Below are 27490 nucleotides of genomic sequence, written 5' to 3'. Positions count from 1 at the left end.
CGTTATATAAACTACAAATGATATGAATGCACGCTTTCCGAGTATTATCTTGAGGAGCCCCCTCTTATACGACTCTCTAGAAATTTTTTCTTTCATAATATTCAACAGAGTACAAAAAGTGACATTAAATAGGACATTTCTTTGCATATAGAAATAGATATTCATTAAGAATCACGAATCTATAGATAAGATATCCGTTGATGCTTTACATCTTCATACTATACTCCCTTTGCATTGTTCGGAAATTTTTAAATTCACGTTTAAATAACACGTATAAATTTTTCGTCGTGGCTTTCATCCAATGTAAGGGAGTGCTCTAAATTCCGAATAGTCATCTCCTAGAATTATATTGACCTGAATTTGTATTATGTGGGGGATCGTGTCTATTGCTGAATCTCTTTAAAGGTGAAATCATGACAATGATCAATGCAATCGATGATAGAGAGATATAATATCTAAAACGCGCTGATATTCCCATAACATCCAATATCTCACACAACAGAAATGTATACTCGAATGTATGAATTCATATATGCAGGTGATATGATAAATATAACTTGTGGTCTAGACCTATACTGCATCAGAATTAATTAGAAATTAAAATCATTACATACAATTAAAAATAGTACCGTTTAATACATTCTCTAAAATCCCAGGACAAAAAGAAATGCATAATTTACGAGTAAGTGGCTAACAATACATTTGTTGAAATAATTTCGAATATAAATGTTAAAATTATTTATTATAAAAATTAAGTTTTAATGCTTGCACCATACCTGAAATATATGCATACACAATAATACTGCGTTAATATGTACACTTGATCACCACATTTCCATAATTGCAAAGTATAAATTACTACTCACTGTGTTCAGTCAGCGTGTGCAGACCACGCCGAATGTCCTGTTCTCTTCCTATAGTCAGTGACACTGATAACAATTACGTCGAAGGCAGGAAAAGTGCCGATAACAGTAAAGTGTTCAAGAGATATCCTTTATTATGAAGTCTATGTGTACAGGACGAATTTCGTGACGTGCTTCCGTTGCCAGCGCCAAACGGGAAATGTTAGGCGGAACTACGAGTATATGACTCAAAGTGTCGCGCGGTTAACGCAACAGTAGCGCACGCGGGATGATACAGACAAACGCCAAGTTACCATGACAGCAGGTAGCTGAGCTCTTGTTCATGTTGGTGATGAAGTGAAAGCAGTTTCCCCTTTGCGCTCTTTTTCCAACCTGCAACCCCTGTCAGCCGCTTACAAAGCAAAGCAGACTATGGAGCCAGGTAAGCCTGGGCTTAGGATTCACATCGAAAGCAGGCCAATCAAATTATACGATGTTACCATCTGCGAAAATTAGTTGAAATGAACTTCTAATAGCGTTTAATGTCTTTAATACTATTCAGAACACGCTTAGTACGAGAAATAGGGAGTTGCAAGTATTTGCATAAGAGCGATTATATTCTTTAAACGACAGTGTTAATTAAAAGCGACAGAGCCGACCGAATGCTAGAGAGACAGGTTCGAATATCAACGAAAGTATATATGTTTTTCTTCAACTATAGCCCATTACCCAATTCATTAGCATAATCTTTCCAATATGGCCGTTCTGCTATGCAGATAAAACAACTACTGCTTGAGAACAATGGGAGTACGATAATAGAATTGAGCGAATATTACCGGATAAATACACAACCACATACAAATTATTATTAATAAAATTATATTTTATTTAAATTTTCCCCTCATAAAATCCAAAACCAGTCTCATGTAAATAATATAGAGAACTGTAAATCGATTATTCGTCATCTCGACTATTTTCTTCAGTCTTACAGAATAATATAAATTATTTTGTATCTGGGATTCGAGTGGATTTGTATCCAGTTGTTATCCAACATTGAATGGTATATATCTCGCAATGTCTTCTTATTCGTGTGACTGAAACTCGTCAATTATAATTATTAATGGAATAAATAGGTAAAAAACATAAAGAAATTCTTGTAACAGGCCGTGTAGGCCCATAGGGTTGTAAAGAGTTCGAGGTTTCCACATTTTCTAGACAAGCAGCTCACAGGTGGTGAGGTTGTCAGCGCCGGCCACTCTTTAACCCAGGAAGATTCCGGGTACCCATTTCTGTTAGAGGCTGAGCCGAGCCCAGGGCCATAGTGAGGCTGGAAGGATTAGGTAAATTGAAAAATCCAAGGACCCCATTGGGAATCGAACCCGCGACCTTCTGACTTGTAGCATACTGCCTCAACCAACTACGCTACCGTGTGTCTCCTCTCCAGAAAATATATAAGTAGGTTTAAATACAAGATTTGAGGTTCCCGCAGCAGCAGGTATTCGGATTTTGATCTTCTTGGCTGTAGCACCGTGTAGTCTTGTAGACAGATATTAACGCTTCAAACGAATATACTGTATACATCTTCAGGACCGACCCCAAAGATGGAGGCAGCATATTGCTTCAAAGCACAATCTGAAGTTTGTATAATGTATTGTCACATGGCAAAAATCAGGTTGTAAGCATATACTGTCGCAAGACGGATTTCCCTTGTTCCGTCATTGGTACTTCGCCGGAAAGCGACTTATTGTTTCATTATAACGATTCCTAAAACATTCAGTATCGACCGCCGAGGTATGAGTTTATTTCTTTAATTTAATCAGTATGAACATATGAGAGGTAAATTTGCGTACAATCGTCGCTTTACGGGTTGAATTCCATAGATTTACCATTCATTACCGATCACAAACATTTAATAATTTTTCCCCTTAATTTCTTAGGTGAAGATGGATGTTGGGTATACCAGTTTACATTAATCAGTCCATATATCTTGTATGAATTATTATTTATTGTCATAACTTTAATGTGATATTTTCAATGTAAAACTACAATCTCGCCGAATGAAGAGTGGTATTGCTTACATTCTTGCTTTAAATTCAGAGGCAGCCAGTAAAGAGTTAAGATTATACAATTACCCATCGTATCGGCCTACATGATGAGCAGGGACCTAGAACCAAGGTTCAGTCGATGTTATGCACTTTGAAAGCAACTGCATATATTCTCTCTGAGGACCCAAAATATTTAGTACAAGTAAGCGGTATAGCGGCCTTTGAGTTTTAAGAACCGCTTCATTAAAGACGTAACGGAGATCAGAGGTAAAACTCCATGCATTATTAACCTCGGTACCACATGCAATGAGTGGTCATATTCAAGCTCCGGCTGCTCTATCTCCGAGAATGGAGCCCCTGATACCCATTTGATTCCTGTCTAATTGGGTTCAGATAGGAAAATTTCCTTCCGTGAGTCGATTTCTGGTAGTCCAATCCGTAGCCAGTGAGCTCCTAAAATATTCAGTATGAGCTACGAAGTTTAGTTTTTAGTTTAATCAGCAAAATGTGGATGATGAAGTCTGTTTAATTTTTCGCCGTTTTAAGAATATTATCTACATGTTAAACTGTTAAATAATCTTTGCTGAAGCCGAAATACGAGTATTTACTCTTACTCTCATCAGACTGAGACGCTTGTAGGAAAATGTGACTGTTTTATGCCACGTAGAACTCTGCCCCTGAACTTCTGACTTCAATGTACAACTGGCATTGAAAACACGTTTTAATCTCTACCGGTATGTACTTTTCAATAGCTGCTGTTTTTCTACGGAAGTTAGAAGGCACTCAGAGTGATAACTAGTTTTCAAGTCACAATTACAACGTGCTAAAAGTATTTGCAAGCAAAAATGGCTCAAAAGCATTACCTCTGGTCAGCACATGTGACATTTTATATTTCCCCGCATAATTCCCTCCACCAAGTAATTATATTTTCGGCATTTTTGGGAGAATATTATTTACATAATTTACTTCGTGCGATTAAATTTGCACTTTTAGGCCTTGCGTCAGAGACATGAAAATTGCGTATTACGAATTTTTATTGGGAATACTAGCACCATATGGTAACAATTCACAGAACTGTAGCTTCGGTATTGGAGAGATCAATTTCACAAGCTAGACTATATACTGTTTTGAGTGCTTGATTTAGGTGGTCTGTGCTCGGTAACAGTTGAACATAGTGTTGGTTATGATTTACAAGATTTAAAAAAAATGGAAAGAAGAAAATTCCAAACCGCGTGACATTAATCGAACTCCTGATAGTGCAGCGTGTCACTTTACTGAAATATGTGTATTACGGTCCGTGTTAAATATTTAAGCTGTTTTTTCTATGTTCTAGAATTAAGAATCCTGTGGCAAAAACGTGAAACAATTCTAACTAAAAATCTTAGCAATTATCAGACTGAAGTAAGGACCTATGTGTGATCAGTGTCTGACTCTCAATTATCCCGTTCTCGCCATCTGTCATTCACTGTCAACAAGAGAGCAAATTTCGTGGCTGACGCATGAGTAACAGACAATGCATTATAAACACTGGCTCTGTTTTATGATAGATTTTAATAAGTCTGTATAAAACATGGAGTACATCCGCTGTTCGTTTATTCATAAGCTGATAACAGCTGGTCCGATTTAAGACTGAAGTTTCATTAATTCTGTGTTGTTTAATACCACAGTATTTGTTAATTACAAAATATAATAGCAAAGCCTTAAAAATTTATCGTTCATAATTCTATTACTTTTGCTCTACGTGAGGTGTACGTATTTGATATCAGTCTGCAATCGTCACTGGTAACACTGTTTATTGCTTACTCTCTTACTCATGGAGCTGAGCCCTTCTGGAGGAGCCACCAATTCTGCAGCTACTCAAGAATCTCCCAACATTTTATGGAACCCAAAATTTATCACCGTGGTCATAAGAGTTCTCCATTGGTCCCTATCCTGAGCCAGATCAATCCAATCCACACCATCCCATCCTATCTCTCTAAGGTCCATTTTAATATTCTCCACCCACCTACGCCTTGGTCTTCCCAGTGGTCTCTTTCCTTCTGGCTTTCCCACCAATATCCTACACGAATTCCTCGTCTCCCCCATTCACTACCAAGATTTTAATTCCATATATATGTAGTTAATAGTGTCGACGTTTCAGTATAGTAAATAATGGCACATCGATGCCGAGACGCATTCGGCATAAAATAAATATATATCTGAAAGTTTCATGGTTTACTTATATTATTAATGTTGACAGTGCGTTGGTTGCAACATAACTAACGGAACGACAGCAAAAGTAATCCCGCAATTTGAAGCGTTCTGTGGTGAGTTTCACCAGAACACATGCGAAAGCAACTCCGTTCTGAATAAACGGCGCCTAATTACAGGAATCACACACAAATCAAACAGGGCTCTTACTTTTAAAAATATTGAAGGATTCTGTATTCTGGGTTATAATTCGTGTATTCCGTTGAAAGTCAGCCGGTGTTTCGGAGGAACATGTCGCTTTTGCTTGGTATCTGCTTAAAGTTGGTCTCTCTCTTGTGTCATTTTGCAACCCCGAAGATGAAGGCGATATGTTCCTCCGAAATGTCTGTTCATTTTCAACGGACTACACGGAGTTATATCACGGAAGATATGACTTCATAACCACCTCTGTGAGAACCTACGTAAATCCTAAATTTTAAACATATTTTTTGGACAACCTATTTCTTTTAAAAAGTACCATATTCTTTCGTGACTTGATCCTTTACTTACTGCACGCTAATAACAGAGAACTACAATAGCGATCGAAAAACATACATATGTCGGCCAGTTCTTCCTACTGGAGGTGTTCAAACTTCCCGCTCTACAGCGCAGAATCAGATACAAACAGTCGCAATGAGTTAATACGTATTATTATAAACCCATTTGTTTCGGGAATGTTTCAGCAGCATCTACTTTCACTGCTATATTAACTTCCCTCCTCCATGCTAAAAATGATTTCTTCGAAAATGAACACTTATTCAGGAAACCAGAAAACAGCTTTCATTTAACGAACATGAAATCCATTACCAAGTCGACAAAAGTTCGACATTGAATTCTATCCTCAGTGAAACGTATTCAATCCACACTTTTACGCTCCCTAAACTACCTTTCTATTCTATCATCCCATCTATGCCCAGTGCTTCTAAATAATCTTTGACTTTGGGTTTTGTGATAAGTTCATCACACCTCACCCCTTGCTATCAATACGTATTTATTTTCTGAAGACAGAAACCTAACTTTAAAGCCATATTTGGTAGCTCCTTCTTATTCGAAGCAATGTATCATTGTCAGCTGATGTATACTCAACGTGGTAGAGTCATTAAGTTCGTGGAATGTGGTTTTATCGCATCATATCACAAGGTATCCACATACACTTACACAGACTCACATCGCCCCTCAAAATAGTTGCCGTTGGCCGCTATGCAAGTCTGCCAACGTTGATATAGCTGTCGAAAACATTACTGAAACATATTGGCAGTAAATTCCCCGTACGACGCCTTGCGGCCATTCCACGAACTTATTGACTGTGGTAGTATATACTTCATGAATAATGAAATACAGGTCAATTGACGCTCCTGGAGCTATTTAAGGGGTTGTGGCTGTAAGTCTTGCAAGATCTTTGCTTTACTACTTTGTATGAAAACCAAACAGCAAGAACAAATTACCATTTTATAGATTCAGTACGGTTTTTACACATTACATAAGCAAAAATAATGTCAAATGCTTTAATTTAGTAACTTAGGAATCTACCAGCTCTCTGGTAATTGCAACGCCGTTAGCGTCAAATGACCCGCAAATTCATAGTAATTATTATTTTAAATTCAAAACTGGTATTAATGGATTTCTATAAGTCTCTTTAAAATTGAAAACAAAAAAAAAAGTCCAGGTCACTTCGCACAGAGACTATGGTCAGAAACTACTGTTCAATGTACCACTAATTATTTAACCACAGTTTATCAATTGTTCAACAGCATGATTGATGTAATACCGTTAGCGAAACCTGAGACAGGAATACTACAAGAACCATTGTAGGGAACAGCTGAACAAGTGGCCTATTTTAAGGCCAAATTAAATATGGAAAGATACTAGAACCTCGGTAAGATTAATCAGTTCTAAAGTTGGTATGAAACGAGTATCTGTCGAGTATAAACAGGAGTGTTAAAGCCACAACCTCAAGTTGTTGAAATGTTTTTCTATTGCTAGCGGGGTGGGACTAAGTCCCCTGTACTGCGACCACTTCTGGCCTATTGTACAAGCCCGAGATGATAGGTGAGGGTGATTGTGGAGCAATTGGTGGAATGGAGATTGGCAGGGGAAACCGAAGTACTCGGAGAAAACCTGCCCCAGCGTCACTATGTCCACCACAAATCCCACTTGTCCAGACCCGGGATCGAACCCGGGCCGCCGCGATGGGAAGCCAGCGACTAACCGCTTGAGCTATGGCGCGGCCTTCTTGAAATGTTACGACGATTTCGGTGTTATTTTCTCTGACCTGTCGTGTTACCGTGGAGAAAAATCATATCACGTCACATCAATTGCACGCAATGAAACATAAATTATCATGGACTTGATCATTTATAATATAAGTTATATGCAGCGACAGAAGAATTATATGTGACAGAATGTAACAAAATTGAGAAAGCGCCTGAAGTTTAAAACTAAAGCTTCCATGATCACAGTTAGGAATAAAGAAACAAAGTTTACTCAATTTAATTTATGTTAACATCATATTTCTTTGCCTTTGCGTAATCTTCTCACTGTACCAAGCAATTTAAGGTACGTACATATGATATAACTAACTACAAAAACATTAAGAGAAATTGTTTGAGTTGAACACAGAATTATGTTTAGGCAACATTTTTCTTCACATATTGGGCGAGATCTATTCTATTACGTTCAAATCCAGATGAGGTAATTGGATTTTTCTTCAACTGACCTAATCCTTCCTGCTTCACTATGGCCCTGAGGTCGGCTCAGCCTCTAACAGAAATGAGTACCAGGAATTAATTAAATAATTTTTCTGGGAAGTAAAGCGCGGTCGGCCATCTTTGAGCCGATTGTCTAGATAGTGTGGGACCCTCAATGTCTCACAGCCCTATGGGCCTTCACGACCTGATACAGGGATAGCTTTACTTTACATTTTACTTACCCTATTCTATTAAGAGCAATACTGACAGTGAATGGCTAGGGTTATAAAAAGATTTAGCTATGTGTTATGACTGGAAAAATATTTTATGTGGTCTCACTGTCTTCAATAGGCCTGTTCTTTAATTTTGCTTTTGGTACAAAAATCTGGATAGTTGTATTTTACAATAATTCATTACTGATATTGGCTTTATTGTGGATATAGATGGTAGCAAAATAGCTAAATATTAACGCTCATATACGTATAATTAACCGACCAGTTATCCTTCCTCACGCTCTACTGATTCCACGACAGCGATCAGCAGCAATTTTAAAAAGTCTTGAGCAATTACTACAGTTAGCATGCTTAAAGTTTTGTACAGAAATCATTTTCCTACCGTCCTCATATTTATTCCAAATTGGCTGGCTGTACAGAGCCATCCTGTTATATCTGTAATCATCTTTAGTCTCTTAACCTAGCGATTAAAATACATGACTCGCACCGGTTTGCCCTCCGGTCCGAGCACTATATCCAGTTATCATCCTTATATACCTAAAAACAGCTACCGATCGTTTCGAAAACTCTTCTCTTAGTTTTCCCCTGTTGAGAAGCAGATGCTGATATGGTTCCATATTTCCAAGTTGCTACTGAATTTTCTGATACAACCCTGTTCTTTATTTTCTTCGTAATAAGAGACCATCCACCCACCCACCCATCCACCCATCCATCCATCCATCCATCCATGCATCCATCCATCCATCCATCCATGCATCCATCCATCCATCCATCCATCTATTATGTCTCTACAGCTCTTTATTGGACCTTGGCAGCTTTTTTAGTTTCTTAATTTATACACAGTTGGTAGGACCCCTTGGCTACAGCTACCAACCGTTTCGAAAACTCTTCTGTTAGTTTTCCCTGTTGAGAAGCAAATGCTAATATGGTTCATATTTCCAAGTTGCTACTGAATTTTCTGATACAACCCTGTTATTTATTTTCTTCGTAATAAAAGACCTTGCTCTTGACACCCCAAATCCATCTATCTATCTATTATGGCTCTACAGCTCTTTATTGGACCTTGGCAGCTTTTTTAGTTTCTTAATTTATACACAGTTGGTAGGACCCCTTGGCTACAGCTACCAACCGTTTCGAAAACTCTTCTGTTAGTTTTCCCTGTTGAGAAGCAAATGCTAATATGGTTCATATTTCCAAGTTGCTACTGAATTTTCTGATACAACCCTGTTATTTATTTTCTTCGTAATAAAAGACCTTGCTCTTGACACCCCAAATCCATCTATCTATCTATTATGGCTCTACAGCCCTTTATTGGACCTTGGCAGATTTTTCAGTTTCTTAATTTATACACAGTTGGTAGGACCCCTTAGAACGAGAATCAGCCAGTCTCAAGGCCGCTACCTACACACAGAATAAACGCACATATGCCTCAATTGGAATTCGAACCCACGATCCCAGTGTTCGAGCGAGCGAAGACAGTTCATGCCTTAGGCCACACGGTCACTGTGATCGGCGAGACCCCAAATTATATTTTAACAATACAAAACTTGCAATTAATCAGAAAAACAAAACCAGATGTCCTTGTCCACGGCATTTCACAAACTTAATATGAATTGACTAGATTCGTGTATGAATGCCCCGGCGAGTTGGCACTCCTCAGGCCTCTGATAACTTTTATATACAACACTGATACACCAGGTCGTCCGCTTGCTATATCGTCTCCCCCCCCCACCGATTTTTCACTCTGTCCCCTTCGTCAAAAATAGCAAAATCAGACGAGTAAAATAAAGATTTTTTTTTTTTCATTTTTAACTTAACAGTCTCCCTTTATCGGACTCTCTTTGCCTCACTTCGGGTGTTTGCACCCTACGTGTGCGTATATCCGGTGGATCGGTTTCGTTCCTGTTCCCACTGAAGAATAACTTTAACTTCTCCGTGAAGAAGATACATTGATGAAGTAGCAATATTTAATTGAAACACAAGAAATTTCAAGAATTGGCGATATTTGGCCGACAACACAACAATAAAAATCAATCTAACTATTCACCGGCAGGCAGATTTGGAAAATTCTTCCACATCTCACACGCAAATTAAACTAAAACACTTCATTGGTGCAGAACATGCCCTGATACTCATCGAAGTGATGAATTTCCAAAGTATGCCCTACTTAATGGTGAAGGTTCTTTACTTCCCATACATTCACAGAATAGAGCAGAATACTATTGTAGAATGACGGCTCGAAAGGCCAGAAATGTGGAGCGAGAAGAAACGTCCATGCTAGGCTACTGCATTAAAAGCAACCGACCATTTATAAGCGACGGGTCTGTATACGCGTTTCCATGGTAGCCGAATCACGCGACAGCTGCAAAAGATATGAACGCAACAACAGTGTTCTCTGTTGGGTCTCTTCAGAGACTATGTAAGAAGAGCCAACTGGGGCTTTGAGTTAGTTCTGCAGTCAGTGGTTAGTAGTCGAGATTGTGAGTCTGTAAGCAATAATAGTGGTAGAGACACGGCTAGGAGACAGGGAGTGGTTAGGAGTTGCAGCCATGTAGAATTGTGAGACAGTCGCCGGCCAGTAAGGACGTGAATTCGGAAGATGAGGTACCTACGGAGTTGGGAGCCGTTACCAAGAATGGACTGTTGAATACACAACAGAATGACAAGATATTTTGCCTTCTTTAGTGAATCGTAGAGTATGTGAATTAGCGACAGCGGCCTAACATTATTATGCTTAAGTTATGTGAGAGTTCAATAAGTCAGTTAAGAATCCAAACCCCGTGCCTAGTCACTAACACCTGACAATCTGTTTATGAGGTATGATGTCAAGTATAGAGGTTGAATTTATATCTCCGACAAACTTCGTTGTGTACAAATGAATATCCATTGAATGTGACAAGGGACCTAGGTGTCCAGCCAATATAACTCATAAACCATAACCTCAAACGTGTCATTTAGTGCTAAGTGACAAATAATTTACTATAGCATGACTTAGAAATAAGGATTTCTTCTGACTCACGTCAGGATATTTAAACCAAGTTTATGGGAATGTGTGTCTATGTTAAGTTCGTTCTAGAAGGGCTGACACAAGGTCAAAAAGAAAACTGATTTTATGTGGATTAATACGTTCATGACGAACAGAAAAATTATCGAATGTCGGCTTTCTTCCTTCGCACAGTCCTCAGTGAGAATGATTGAACTTCAGGGCATTAACGAACAGAAATATAATAAATATACAACTCTCTTCTGTTCACGGATGACATTTGACACTGCTGTACAATTGTATATCGATCTCCTTGTAATGTGTCCACACCTGTACTAGTAACTTCGTGTATGACAGAAAAATATTGGAAGAAGAATGCACAATTCCTACTAGGGATTAAATTATAATTCAAAATTATTTTATAGATATTATGTAAGATCTGAGGTTTTCAGGGCGGAGACTATGAAGAATGCCGTCATCTGGGATGTGGCGCCGTGTAGATCTTGTGTGATCCGACGTTCCTCCGAAACGTCGCTTCACACAAAATCTACACAACGCCACATCCCAGAAGATGACATGCTTCATTTTATAGACACATGATACTTTGAAATATTGAACCAGATTTCTTTGTAAATTAAGAACACTATTCCATTAATTGGAACTATTTTTAGTAATATACAAAGAATACTTACCTCGTCGAAGAAGTTAAATGTCAACACTGAAGAGCTTACCGTATTGCATGTTATTCATAAAACTGCCTTATAACATTCCGGAAAGGACAGAAATTTTCACTGGTTTTCGTAAATAATTTTAAATTACATTGAACCCAACATTGAATAATGCAAAGATATTTAATAATTTGTTACAATTTATTACTTTAACTGAATGGCTGTCTAGAACATTTTAATACATTTTTTAATCTCTAGAACCATATTTAATATTTCAAAATAAAGCCATACATATATTTTTGAGTTACATAATTTGAAACCTTACGTGTACTTGAACACACGTATATGCGACAGGATAAGAAAAATCTAAGAAAATGAAAATCTCAATTAAAAATATACCAGTGATTATTGATTTCGTCTCCTTGTCAGAAACACATGTAAACACCTACAGCGGCGATATAAGTCACCTTTTTCCGTGACAATTTCACATTGTCCATTTTATATCAATGATGTACCACTCCATTTTAACGAACACTATGTCACCTTGTCTAATAAATTCCATCCATGAAGAATACATTTTATTCATAATTATTTACTTACCAGTAACAATGGTTAAGACGGGCGATCATTATGTTAACTTCGAAAGGCATACGAACATGTGAAACTGCTCCAAATGTAAAAAATGCAAGAATACCCTGACATACAAACTCACGTGCCCTTCAATTACTCGATTTGTTTGACAGCCTACCATATTTGCTGCCTTTGAATTATTGAAGTATCGGTTTTTATTAAAAATATGTTATTTACTTAAATTTAAATATAATTCAGAAACCACAAAATCATTTTTCTTGTGAATTATCACTCCAAAAACCAGATTACTCTCCCCTCTGAAAATCGCCCCTCAATTCAGCCTGAATTAATAGAAGAATGACTACTGGTTATGAAAATGGGACCCGACATCCATGTCCCGTGGAAGGGATCATGCAAGTTGAACTGCAAACATGTTACGTACTTTAACTTCACCATCACTGTGGCTGGATTCAGTTAAATATGAACTGTGAATTTAACATTTCCTTCTCAGCAAATTATTTACGTAGCAAACAGTATCAAACTTCTCTCATTTGCAGGCTGGTTTTTGAAATTCAGAAACTCTTACGGTTACTCATAATATTAAGCTCGTTTACTCTTCCTCAAACAAATAATTTGCAAGTTACTCCACTTCTGGGCACTGTGATGTTCCAGAAGTTATATAATCTCAGCAAACGTTAACAAGACTGCTCAAGGCGTTTTACAACCGTGTTTGCTCTAAGCCATGGCTCACTCCTATTAATGTAAAGAAAAATATTCTAAATTAACGCAGATAATCATCGGAAATAATAACAAATCGAGACAGATATAAAAACATCTAATCTACTTCCTTCAAAGAATGAGTGAACTTTTAAACCACTTGGTCTACCTGGCCTCAGAAGTGTGGTAGAGTGGTTGCTTCTCACAAGGCCTTTCAATCTCACATATCTTATATATGTGTCATCCCAAACGTTCTTAGTAAATGACGTCCGAATACGTAACAAATTCATGGCCAGAGGACAAGAAAGTTCAATCCGGAACTTCGTTCAACTTCCACCTAAAGAGTTCATCTTAAAAAAATCTTTCCTCACGTCATTATTCGCGAATTACTGGTTGCGCATGAAGAAATTTCATAAGAATTTATGAAAACATACAAACGAATTTTAATTTCCAACAAAATATACATTTTTAATTCTTTCTTGCATCCTGTTGTGTATTTAATCAATATTAGGGTTAATTTCACCGACCACACAACACGTTTTTATTATTGTCACACTATATGTTTCGACCTCAAGAGGTCATCCTCAGGTGTACGAACACAGTTGTACAATCACACGCAATCAAATTCGTTTTCCATCATGACAAGGAACGTAACAGATCCAGCATCAGAGGACGCGGAAGAGCAGCGAGACCTTCAAAAGTGAAAGTGCAGCCAATATGATAAGTTGAACTTTAATTCATGAACTTTTTAACCAGTGATAATAATATAACTAGTTAAAGTGAACTATACACAGAGAAAACAAGTGAATGTGAAAGTATAACCAGTGGTCGAAATTGAACTTCGACTCACGAAAAAAAAAATTTTAATTTTTAAAATTTTTAAATTTTAAATTTTAACTTTTAACATTTGAATAGTATTTTAACTTTATTTTATAAGAAGAACTTGACATATATTATTGAGCGTAGGCCTGAACAGGATACAGGATCGAAATAAGTTGAAAACGAATGTGATTGAGTGTGATTGTGCAACTGTGTTCGTACACCTGAGGATGACCTCTTGAGGTCGAAACATGTAGTGTGACAATACTAAAAACGTGTTGTGTGGTCGGTGAAATTAGCCCTAATATTTAAAATATACACCGCTGTATTTCCAATATTAATGATATCATATCGGATATTTAAATGGCTAGTGAATCCTGTGGTACGGAATTAGATTCAATGTTGCGCAGATCGTTATAATCATACTCATTTGCGCTTTGAAAGATCAAAGGGTTACGAGTATTTTGAAAATGTCTCCATTCATACTCATACCACGTATATGTTCTGGATTTTTCAAATTTCTTACAACTTGAAAAAGCTCACTTTACGATTTCACAGACTGTTTCAACTTTCAAATTAAGAAGATCATCAGATCTATGTAATACTTCGAGTTTTTAAAATTACGGACTCTAGTTACAACGAATTGTTTGCATTTTTAGGACAGCCAATTTTCTATAGTTGGATTGATTTTTATAACATGTGCGTAATTCTTGGACATTTCAATCTACTTCAAATCACCATTCATGAGCTAAGTGGAATTTAAACAATATTTTCGCTACCTTATAATCCAAGGCCGCGCAATAGCTCAACCGGTTAGTCGCTGGTTTCCCACCGCGGAGGCACGAGTTCGATCCCGGGTCTGGTCAACGGGGATTTGTGGTGGACAAAGTGGCGCTGGGGCAGGCTTTCTCCAAGTACTTTGGATTCCCCTGCCAATCTTCATTCCACCAATTGCTCCACAATCACCCTCACCTATCATCTGGGGCTGGTACAATACTCCAGAAGTGGCCGCAGTGCAAGGGACTTAGTCCCACCCCACTAGCAATAAAAAAAAATCTTATAATCCGAATCTATGTAAAATATCTGAGGGCATTTAGCATTTGTAGTTCGAGAAATTTTCAAAATTTCAGCAATATATACATGATTAACAATTTCGTAAGGTAAATATAAAATCTTATAATAATTAGCTTCGGTTAGGTTATGATATGAAGGGAAAATTTTAGATACCTCATCAGAAGATTTTGAAAGCACTCTGTGCATTCTACTATATCTTCAAGGCAGCCAGGCCGGATTGGATTAGGTTGCGCACAGTTAACTCACTAGCTCAAATAGCATGAGCTTCTGCTTCTAGCTGCACACTACCCTGCACATAAATCTCAACCACTTACGTACCAGGGTACTGCTGAAACAAATTGTATAGTGTTGCAAAAGAGTACAACAGATTACGTTAGGTCTGGTACTGTCAGACTGAGAAATTTCTTAATTTCTTTAACTTCTAGTCTTATAAAATTCCTGACATATCCCTAAGACACATTTGTGGAATATTTGGAAGATTTATATGTTTTGAGCAGCTTCGACAACATAAAACAACTTAATGTCTCGGAAATATTGATTTACCTTATAGACTACTATCCAAACGTTTGTTCTTGCTGAGTTATTCCAAAGTGACGTTTCGAAACTTTCAGTGTTTTCGTTTTCTGGAAAAATCTTCAAAATTTCTCGAAATTTCGCTCTTCGTACTAGTTTCCACCTTTCAAAAAAAAATCTTCGAATCTGAAATTTTAGACATTTTCCTAGACTTGATTACCTTTCAGAATTCCCATTTTCGCAAACTCTACTTCTTTCGAAAACATTCAGAACACTTCAATCTTTCTACATTTATAAGTATGCAAAGAGATTAATTTTTATTTAATAATTTTTAACAGCAATGTACGCTATTCTCAAAATTTCGAAACATTTTAAATTTTGAAGATTTTCTGTAGACTAGATTTTAGATTATTTCTCTAATCATATTAGACTGTAAATTTGATTTTTATAAAATTTATGAAAATTGTAATTAATTTTCTTACACAAATATGGAAGCTTATTTTTACATGATCATAAACGAACTAAAAACTATATATCTGAAAATAATATCTTTCCAGTTATTTGTTATAGTTTTCGTCTGAATGACAATTAATACTTTAATTTAATTCACACTATTCTTGCCCTAACACGTAAACTAATTTAGGTGACCTTTTTAAAATCATCTTTTAACAACAACTGTAGACCATATTTAATTTTAATATACTCTAAGACGTTATGATAATTAAATTATACGTAGCACTTTCGTAATAGTGAAATATGACATTAACCTCCTGAATTATATACATCCTGTTAAACATATTTTCCTTAGATATAATTGACTACTACCCTGTTTCTTCCTCCACGGCGGTTACATTATTTTGTGAGGGTAACTAGGAAAGTGTTTTCATAAGTTTCATAGAAACACACACAAAAAAAATTCAAAGTGTATTTACAGGGACAGAAACAACATCTAATTAATTTTTAATAAAATCGGAAAATAGGAACTTAAAAATATTTTAACAGAGCTAACATCGCTTTGGTAGTTTATTTCTGTGTCCACATTCTTTCCCAATTTTTGGTCTTTCATATCTAGTACTATCCAAAAATAACATTACATAAACTCCGAGCGTAATATGAATTACCCGACATCATCTTAAAACCTCGACAGTACCAAGCCTGCTCTATTGGAGGAGTCTTCTTGCTAACGTATTTGGGCGAAACATCTGTTTTTCAGTCGGCGACTAAAACAGATGCCAGCTGCATATTTACACGGAACAGTTTCTTCGAATTTATTCATATATTAATATTTACTTACCAGTAAGCGTACCACACGCAGTATTTTAGAGAACGTTACCTTCACTTACCGTAAAACCGATACCCACGGTAGCTGAGAACGTCCCAGTCTGAAATTTCCCTGTGTCGAACTGCACTAATAAAGATGTTTTCCCGACTCCGCTGTCCCCCAGCAAAATTGTCTGCAACATAAAACGATTCCACGTGTTTACGTAAAGAGTTTTAAACCAATGTAGTCTAGCTTAGTTCTACCCGTAAGTGGATACATTGCGTATGAATACATAGCACATCATGATTAAACTGTCTGTTCCCCATTTATCAAAATTCAGAGATTATTTTAGTAGCCTATTCAATTTCATCAACTGTCTCTCTTAAACTTTTGTTTACGTATTTCCTCAGAAGGACACTGGGAAATTAAATGTATGCGTTTCTTTATTGCTAGTGGGGTGGGACTAAGTCCCTTGCAATGCGGCCACTTCTGGCCTATTGTTCGAGCCCCAGATGATAGGTGAGGGTGATTGTGGAGCAATTGGTGGAATGAATATTGGCAGGGGAAACCGAAGTACTCGGAGAAAACCTGCCCCAGCGCCACTTTGTCCACCACAAATCCCACTTGACCAGACCCGGGATCGAACCCGGGTCGCCGCGGTGGGAAGCCAGCGACTAACCGCTTGAGCTATGGCGCGGCCCTTATAAGTATGGGTTACTACTATTAATGAATATACAGGAACCCCAAATATTCGTAAACACCACTACTCTTTAAACAACAGCTTACAATTTACCTGCGAAGTATTAAAACCGCACGTGTCTGATGAAATTGCTGTGCTAATTCTTTCTGTCATCATTAGCTCCAATAATTACCTTCATGTATATGAATTTTGATCGAATGTAAATGGACGGTATGTCGACCAGGATTGACAGGATCCGTGACATTTCGTAGAACCTACAGTGACGCAATTAAATTCCGATTAACGAAGTGGTTACGTTCATTTCAAACAACGCGTAGGGGAAAAGCCTAATTCAGAGACATTTTTATAGAATCAATAAAAATGTGGCTTATATTTTCATGGAAGGATGGAGATTGTGTTATTACAATTGTATATTATATTAAAATGAGAATAAACTAATTAGTTTATGTCAAACAGGGGTAGCAGAAACAGATTCTTCTGATTCCTATACAACAGCTACATTTTTAAACGTAAAACTTAAAATTACACGAGATGCTATATTCCCGCAGAAGTGCGCATGCTCTCGATCCCCCACGCGGGAAATCAAGGTGGCGGAATTCCAAGATGGAGCAAAGCGAAATGCCGAACAGCCCATAGGCTGTAAATGTGGGTTCATAGTGCACGTATAAGGATAAAAACGCACAGACACCCTACCTAAAAACTATCAAACTGAAAAGGGTAAAAGCGATTATAGATATACGCGTATTTCGAAGACGATAAAAAGTTAACGATATTTTTAGCACATAAGTTTTCCAGAGATATTGTGCATTACTTAAGAGAACCGTCCCCTATAAGCATAAAAACGACGGGAGTTACTGGGGATAACTCTTACAAAAGTAAATTAAAGAAGACGACGGAGATGCACGGGGATAATTCCTAAAAAAAAAAAATACCAAAATTAAGAATATGGGAACAACTCAGGAAATATCTTAGCAAGAAGCAATTAATCAGAATAACAGTATGCAAAATAATATAAAGCAATGAAAACGGAAATCTCCTTCACTGGTTACATCCTGTTCTGTGTTTTTCAAATTATACTCTCGTACGTCAGAATTATGTAGCAGCAATAAAGATCGAATATTAAAAACTGAGTATTAGTTGTGTTGGCGGTTGACATAATTTTTATACCAAAACACACACACACATACATACACACACACACATATATATATATATATCGAAAACGGAAACGTATCAGGAAAATACTGTAGTGTCTAGGCCCGTTACTGAATAATAACCTCGAAAAAACAACGAAACATCTGCTCCTAGGCAACAGATTCTTAATAAGCAAGTATACACAGCCGTTACTGGGCAACGCCTTCGCAAACAAACACGTTGCCATGGAAACGATTGGAGTACGAAAATGAACGGTGTTTTCTTCTAGGTCCGTGCTAAGATGTTATAACAGACAAGCTTGGAAGTTAATCAGTTGTAACAGAGTCAGTTACAAGAGAGTTGTAAGGGAATCTGTGAAGAGAAGACTTGATCGGTGCAGTTGAAGTATCCCCACTGTTAAAAGCCGTTACCAGGGAAAAACTGGTGAAGACACAGCAGACTGAAACGCGTTAGCGTGTGCTGTAGTTATTTGTAAAGTGTGTAAATCATTGATGGCGCTGTATAATTAAGTGCAATCATGAGTCATATGTTAAAGTAGTCAATAAATCCAATCTCCAATCAAAAATCCCATAGAGATTCACACTCCAACACGTGATAGTATTCAGAAGATCCGACATCTGGAATGAAATTCAGAGCAGAATAATCTGAGAACCAAGCAAAATTCATTAATATCATTGGTCGGTAAAATTCCACAGTAACGAACATTAAAGAGGAGTATAGTTCGGTATCTATCGGAGTAGAATTGTCAGTAAGGGGGTAAAGTGGAGGGAGGAGGACAACCTCCTACATTCTCACATAGCGAGGGAGTAGCTGAATGGCCTCAATATAAACACTGGAGAGCACCTGTTGCTATGAGGCTTCTGTAAGCACTGATGTCCTATTCGTGTTTTGGAGTTTAGAATTTAAAACACGGCTGCTAACTTCGGACTGTCTTTTTCTGCCCTAACACAAGATCAATGATACTCAGTAAACCGGCTATGGCCGCGCCATAGCTCAAGCCGTTAGTCGCTGGCTTCCCACCGCGGCGGCTCGGGTTCGATCCCGGATCTGGACAAGTGCGATTTGTGGTGGACAAAGTGGCGCTGGGGCAGGTTTACTCCGAGTACTTCGGTTTCCCCTGTCAATCTTCATTCCACCAAATCCTCCATTATCATAATCACCCGGGACAGGCTACAATCAGCCAATCAGTGGCCGCCGTGCCGAGTGGACACAGTTGGACTCCACCCCCCCCTCCCCCACTAAGCGAATTAAAAAAACTGCTCTAACTATGACGTGTTTGGTCACATAGATCATACCTCTGCGTAGAACTACTAGGATGCAACTGTTTGGCCGTTAGACAACGGGGTTAACGTGTTTATTTGCACGGCTCAAAGGAGTAGTGAGAATAGCTTTAGCAGACACTGAGTGTCTCTCTCATTCATCCTATTTCCCGTCTATCTACAGAATAAAACTAATAGAATCAATCACAAAAGTTTGACTAGCATAAGGGCGTAAACATTTATGACCAAGCTTTGCTCTGAGGAACGTACACTGCGTTTCCTTTCTTTCTTTGTCTAAGTTTTTTCTTTAGAATTTCTAGCAGAATATGGATTTGGAGTCATTTTCATACAGAATGTCCCCTCTTAGATTTTAACCATACGTATACGGACTTGGGGTACGAAAGCATAGCGTATCCCGAAAATCACAGTGGCAGAAATACAAAAATATGAACACGTGCCTTGAGATGTTAATCTCTTACTGAACTCAACCCCTTTCATGCTTAGTCGAAACTCAGCGAACCCTTAAAATAATAGGACGATAAAAAATGTTTCATACCCGTTCCTTATGTCATTTTTCGTAATAGACAGTTTTTATATTAAAATACTAAGTGAGGCTTGTTGCCGGTCACGATAGCCGAGCGGTCTAAGGCATGCACTGACTTTGCTCAATCAGAAGCCGGTATCGTGGGTTCGAATCCCACTCAGGGCATGGATGTTCAGTGTTTGTGTATGTGTGAGCATTTCCTTGTGTTTGTGTACAGGTAGTGGCCTTGCGACGAACTGATTACCCGTCCAAGAAGTCCTACCGAATGTCCCAGATCTAGTGAACTGAAGTAAAACGGAGAGTTTCATGGAGGTAAGCCAAGGCCCAAAATGGGGCTGTAACGCCAAGGGGGGGAGGGGAAGCGAGGCTTCTTACCATCCATTTTTTTTTTTGGCTAGTGGGGTTGGACTAAGTCCCTTGTACTGCGGCCACTTCTGGCCTGTTGTACCAGCCCCAGATGATATGTGAAGGTAATTGTGGAGTAATTGGTGGAATGAAGATTCGTAGGGGAAACCGAAGTACTCGGAGAAAACCTGCCCCAGTGCCACTTTCTTCACCACAAATCCCCCTTGACCAGACCCGGGATCGATCCCGGGCCGCCGCGGTGGGAACCCAGCGACCGACCGCTTGAGGTATGGCGCGGTCGATACTCGAGGTAACTTACACTTTAAAACAACTAAACATAATTTCAGTGCTGTGATGACGTGTAAGGTTCCGTGCTGTGTTCCTGATCCAGCAGTTTCTATGGCCGGCACAGTGTACGATATACAGCAGTGTAGTAAAAAAGTCTTTAGAAAGAATATTTCTTTAATGCGGTGATCTGAAGAGCGAGTCGGAAACTCACAGTCAGCAGAATTCCCGTGGGTCTTAACATCTCAAAGAACACGGCATTTGAACAAGATGATCTACAGGCCTACATGTTACAATGCTCTGATTTCAGCCTGTGGACAATTCCACTTGCAAACCGCAATTATCGCTCACATTGCCGGCAGCCCTCTCACCGTGATCGAAATGGCGGGAGTTGCGGTCTGCAGAATAAACTTTGTTCAAACGTTAGAGTAATCAGTTTACCAACATTGTTCTCCTCGGAATAACTACCACGTATTGCATTATCCCTCCGAGCAACCGCTTTCATCCTCAGTTTCTGAATTCGTATAAACGGAATAATTAAATCATCTGTCTCCCCATACCGACAAGTTTTATGTTGCCGAAGTCTTGCCGTCTATACGAGATGACAAACGAGTTCTTCCACAGGCCTAACGATATCGAAAATTTTAACATTAGACAGAATTCCTGGAACTGAGTTCCGACTTCCTTGTACATTCTAGAAGATAGGGAAAGTTAGCAGACACGAAAACATGCAGCAAGGTAACGTCGAAATGCACCATTAAATATGCAATTGATAGAAGTACGGCTGTGTGTACTTTTATCTTGAAAGTCACGTGTGTGCAAACCAGTAGCTGAGATCTAATCTAAACCGTTTATATATTTAAACAGTATAACAATTTTTACTATTTCCAACATGTATGTGGACATATTATACACATATAGAATTTCCAGAAAGATATTTTAAAGATTTAGTAGGCTGTATTTTCTTAACAATTACACATATTAAAGAAATAACTCATTGAAACTGAGTTTTAATCAGAAAGGTTCTGTCAATAAATATCCAGATGCGTTCCTTTTCTGGCATTCGAGATATACAGCCAATAATTAATTCTAGTCCATCTCTGGAATTATTGTTATCGACAGCTGCAGTGATCGGCTGTTTAAGTTAGCCACTTACGCAGTACAGTTATACATGACACTTTCAATATAGAGCCACAAGAAAGAGGTCGTGTGGCTTCAAATTTGATGATATCGGGGGCCAAGTCATCGCGCCTGGGCTCTTATGTGCCTCATTCCATTGTCTTTAAGTTGCAGTCCTTCGAGCAATCAGACAGGAAAACAAGGCCTTGGTTATTTTTAATACATTGTATATTCCGTATTATTCCTGTACGTTAGACTAATATCAATTTCTTGAAATGACTGAGAAGAATTTTGTTTCGGGCACTTCTAATGGAAAATGCAACAGCTCACAAGATAAACATTTGTACGAGGAATGAATATTTTACTTCAGCGTCATGGGAGCCGGGATAGCTCAGTCAGTACAGCGACTTTCTCCGAACTGGAGATGGGAGAATTTGGAGTTCGAGTTCCGGGGGGGCAAAATTTTTCACTTCTTTATGTCGTCCAGACTGGCTCTGGGGTTCATCCAACCTCCTATACAATGGATACCGGGGGCTTTCCCTTTGGGGTAAACGACCGGGGCGTGAAGTTGACCACTCACCTCCAGCTAGTGCCGAGGTCAAGAAAATGTGGATCTATACATCCACTCCCGCATATGTCTTCATGGTGTAGTGCTTAATTAGTTAAGCACAGGGACAACTTTTTTTTCCTTGGTAGTAAAGCCCCAGTGGGCCTAGGCCTATCTCCATGAACTTCTCCGTTCACTTCGGTTTTTCTAGATCTTACACATTCGGTAGGACTCCTTGGGAGGGTGATCAGCTCGTCGCAAGGCCTCTACCTGCACACAAACACAGAAAAACGCACACACACAAACTAAACATCCATGCCCTGAGTGGGATTCGAACCCACAATCGCGGTTTCCAAGCGAACAAAGACAGTAAATGCCCAGGGACAACTTTACCTTACCTTACCTTACCTTTTACCTTTAGCGTCAGATGTGTGTGTGAAATTTCTTTATTTTGTTCAGTCACCACAGTAGGAAACCCAGGTATAGTACCATACATTCGTCGAATTTTACAATATGTTTCTGCTCACTGAGCCATTATCAGGCATTTGGCTCTTTACACACACCTGTGTGGCCTGCTAGTATTCTTACAGACCAACACACGTGTGAAAGAAAAAGTAAAGTTATCCCTGTAACAGGCCGTGAAGGCCCATAGGGTTGTGAGACGTTAAGGGTCCCACATTATCTAGAAAATCGGCTCATGGATGGTGGTAAGATTGTCAGTCTTACTCGCCGGCCGCGCTTTACTCCCCCCCAAAATTATTTAATTAATTCCTAGTACTCATTTCAGTTAGAGGCTGAGTCGACCCCAGGGCCATAGTGCAGCTGGAAGGATGAGGTCAATTGAAAACATTCAATGACCTCATCGGGACTTGAACCCGCGACCTTCCGGCTTATACCATAGTGCCTCAGCCAACTACGCTACCGTGTGCCCCAACATACCGTATATTTGTAAAGAAGTCAAAAACTTGATGATGGTTCAATGTGTCGAAGCAAGTTGTCAAAAACGAAGAATATGTGGTGTATCTGGGTTTCCTATTGTGGAGACTGAACAAAGGAAAGAAAGTGACTAGCTGAAGTCTATGATGAACGCGTAGATAAGTGGTGTTTTGAGGCCTTCTCAGCGGTCACATTTTGAATCCATTTGATTTACCGGAGTGTTCAAAACATCATTCTTCAGCATTTAATAAGGCCCAGAACATATAAATGGGAATTGATCAAACACTGAACAATGGAGCTACACTAACTTTGGTTGGTCCATTTCGATTTTTGTCTGGTTTCAATCGTTTATATGGCACTTCACTTACAGGCCTAAATGAAATTTAGCGCTCACTGTTTGACACTTTCTGATAGACTTGATACAGACCACGAATCACTACACGAGTATTCATTCAGTTTAACTCATTTTGCCATGCCACGTGGTCATGAGTCGTCTTCAGGTTGCAGCTGGAAGAGAAGATATTTTGATGCGGGGAGAAGCCGTGAATATGTTGAATATCTAATCGTGAACAGGTGACAAGGGGTGTCATTCAGTTGTGAGGTTGGGAAGGATGCAAACAACCCTTACCTAAGGAACTAGCTTGTTACAAGATGCCACAGACTCTTTCGTACTAGGACACATTTTCTGACATGACCTACATACATATGATTTTTTTTTGCGAATACACGGTTTTCCTAAACCCAAAAACATAATTTTTGCCCTATAGATCCCTCGAATGAAATATCCTTTATCCTTCAGGTTTCTTCTTCGCATTTTGTCCCTAATCCCATCCTTCCGTATATTGACTGCCGCACCTCTTTTCCCTTGTGGGTGCCATCTTGCTACCTGCCTAGCAATTCTGCAGTCCTCCACTATCGTAACGTGGCCGTCCCATCTTAATTGCTCTTTTTCTTTTTCTTCTTCTTATTCATTCCATTTTTCTTCTAATTGCCTTATTTCTAATTCTGTCCATTTGCGACAGCCTTGCCGAACGTCTTAGATAATCCATTTCTATGGCTAATATGTTATGTGTGTCTTTCCGTTTTTTGGAAATTGTTTCAGCTCCATATGTTAATATACTTTTTACTATTGATCAGTATATTAATAACTTTGTTGAGTGTAAAATATTTCTATTCCATAAAACTGAATTATAGCACGCTAATAACTCCCCTTACGACCTCCTCTGTGGTCTAGTGCTCAGAGTTTCTGGATACAGATTCAGGGGTCCCAGGTTCGAGTCCTGGCGCTACTAGATTTTCTGAGAAGTCATGGGTCTGGAACGGGGTCCACTCAGCCTCGCGAGGATAATTGAGGAGCAATTTCAAGGAAATAGCGGCTCCGGTCTAGAAAACCGAAATTAACGGCCTTGGGGATCCGTTGCGTTGACTACGTGACCCCCACTACCCGCAAAAGTTGGCACTAACTTCGCCGACAAGCGGCGGTCGCTCGGTCGGTATTATTCGCTTGCAGACTACAGGTCACGGAGTTTGTTTTAATAATTTTTCTTGTTTCATTAATCCTTTTCATTTTCAAGATCAGAACTATTAACCACAAATACTCAAAATATTTTCCAGCTGGAATTGTATTCCTATTAATTTTCAATTTATCTGCATAATTTGTTCCTAAATATTCCGCTTTCCCATAATTTATTTTTAAGGCCCCAATTTCTCATGCTCTTCCAATTTTCTCCTTATGTAATTAACATCCTCTGCTCCTCCAGTAAGTAAAGTTTCAAAGCAACAGAAAATGGAGAAGAGATAAAGAATTTAGAATATCAGGTTTTGTGCAGGTCTGTTTCGTTAAAATCAAGAGCATGAGGTTCCTGAAAATGCAATTAATCCAGGAGGTCAGACGGGACAAGGTTTATTCCATCACTGAAGACTCCATATTTTTCTATTGAAAGAGAATAATCATCAATTTAGGAGAAGACCTTTCTCGTACATGAAGGATCAGATCAACAGAAAAGAATGGATAGTTGTTTTAGTGGTAGAATATCGTATGAGCCCTCAGCAGCAAGAGGTCGTTGCTGTGATATTACTGTTCTACCTGCGCATGCTCCAACTGAGAATAGAAGTGTTGGTATATAGGATAGGCCCTAGCTCTCATGAGGAAATAGAGCGTGTACTGGATAAAATCCCTACGCCCCACGTGAATATTTTGTTAGGATACTTCAGTGCAAAAGTAGAACAGATGCACTTGCAGGATTAAATCTATTACTAAGTGTAAATTTAACTTACTTTGTGGGAGCTGAGGTTATTACAGTGCTGATTATCTGGTGTATTACGCCATGTAGTCTGTTAAAAGACAACCGACTTTGCGGATGAACATATCGCCTTCATTTCCAAGGTCGAATAAGCCGGCATATTATACCCTGAAAATGGTGGCAATATATTCCTCGAAACTTCGGTTGACTTTAAGCGGACTACACGGTGTTATATCCTAGAAGATAGTACTCTTCTTAATTTACTTTCATTTTAACGGCTATTTCGCGTCAAATACGAAACTTTTCAGTTATTTCGTAGATTTTTATGAAAACCAAAATATGGCAATTCTGTTAAGTATCACAAACCTGTCCATTTGCGTTCATTCGTTGTAACATCCATTACTTAAGAACCGAAACCTATTTTCTCGTACATTCCTATAGCATTGACCTGAAAAAACAATTTTTGAAGAAAGGATATTACTATGAGTAAGGTACGTTCCAATAGACCTCATGCTACGTCTTAAAAATGTTCGCCTAAAACTCAGAGATTTTGAGAAGATCTTTGTTATAATAGGTGTAAAGTCCTTACTACATGTGCACAATCGAACGCTTTGACCCATCACCTGCTGTCACCTTCCCATGCTGCCTGCTCGATCTGCTTCACACTTCATATAGGCTTACAGAGAAGAGAGAGCAGACAGATTTCATTAATAAAAAATACGCGCCAAACTCTGAATTTTTCCATTCTTTTTGTTTGTTATTGGTGATACGGAAAGGGAAAACTTATGCAAATCATCCCTATTTCATGGCGATAATGAGAGGCAATATTAAAGAAAAAATTCTGCTTTGAAGATAATTTTATCGCAAGTTTTGAACTATTTTGTCACTATGCCAGTTCTGCTTAGGAGAATGCGGTGCGCACTTCTAGGTACTTCTTCAAAATGCGATGCGTTACATGTTTCGGGGAAAAATAGTCTGTGGGATTTGAGCAAAGCCTTCAGCGCCCCAACCGAAGATAAAGAGAACTTCCTATATACCATATTCACTTGGTTATCTGAAATTTTATTAGAGATTCCCAAAATAATGTGACCACTGAACCATTCCGAAATTGGAAAAAAAAAGTTTACAGAACCATGTGACGCTAAAAATGGACCACAAATAATTAAGGATGATAATAAATAAATATTTAACTAGGTTTCTAACAGAAATGAGTACCAGGAATTAATTAAATAATTTTCCTGGGGAGTAAAGCGCGGCCGGCGCGTAAGGCTGACAACCTTACCGCCATCTTTGAGCTGACTGTCTAGATGATGTGGGAGCCTCAACGTCTCACAACCCTATGGGCCTTCAAGGCCTGGTACAGGGATAGCTTTACTTCACTTTATGAGATAAAAGCATTGTCTAATTGTACACGTTTAGAAACAAGCATGGCATTTCATGTATACGAAAACTGAAGCTTAAACCTACTGTACCACATGCATGGAATTATCATGTGAAGAGCAGTTTTTTTCTTTTCTTCCCAAATATTTTCTGTGTGTTCGGCTTGATACTGACAGCTTGAATTCTAAGATATTGCGCTGAATTTAATCTGGTTCTCTGTTTTTGCTGATTATTGNAGAGAAGTTCATGGAGGTAGGCCTAGGCCCACTGGGGCTGTAGTGCGAAGGTAAAAAAAAAGGTATCAGATGACGAATTTCACATCTTGATAAAGCCAAA

At 38.6% G+C, this 27490-nt stretch overlaps 1 protein-coding gene across 4 annotated transcripts in view; it reads right to left on the bottom strand.

The window, feature by feature from the left end:
- Positions 1–27490, bottom strand: part of LOC111861720 (ras-related protein Rab-37) — an 89700-nt gene that overhangs the window by 41595 nt on the left and 20615 nt on the right. Inside the window, exon 4 of one of the 4 annotated variants that reach the window (XM_023846520.2) lies at positions 16724–16834. In XM_023846520.2, coding sequence (XP_023702288.1) covers positions 16724–16834 — 111 coding nt within the window. Of the gene's footprint in view, positions 1–776; positions 846–866; positions 1046–16723; positions 16835–27490 lie in introns of those variants that run through there. The other 3 variants (XM_023846523.2, XM_023846521.2, XM_023846522.1) reach the window with 3 other exon arrangements.

This window comes from Cryptotermes secundus, unplaced genomic scaffold (assembly GCF_002891405.2).
Source record: "Cryptotermes secundus unplaced genomic scaffold, Csec_1.0 scaffold235, whole genome shotgun sequence".
NCBI classification, from domain to species: domain Eukaryota; kingdom Metazoa; phylum Arthropoda; class Insecta; order Blattodea; family Kalotermitidae; genus Cryptotermes; species Cryptotermes secundus.
The sequence above is the reverse complement of the archived record's forward strand: the minus strand, read 5'-3'. Positions and strand labels throughout refer to the sequence as shown.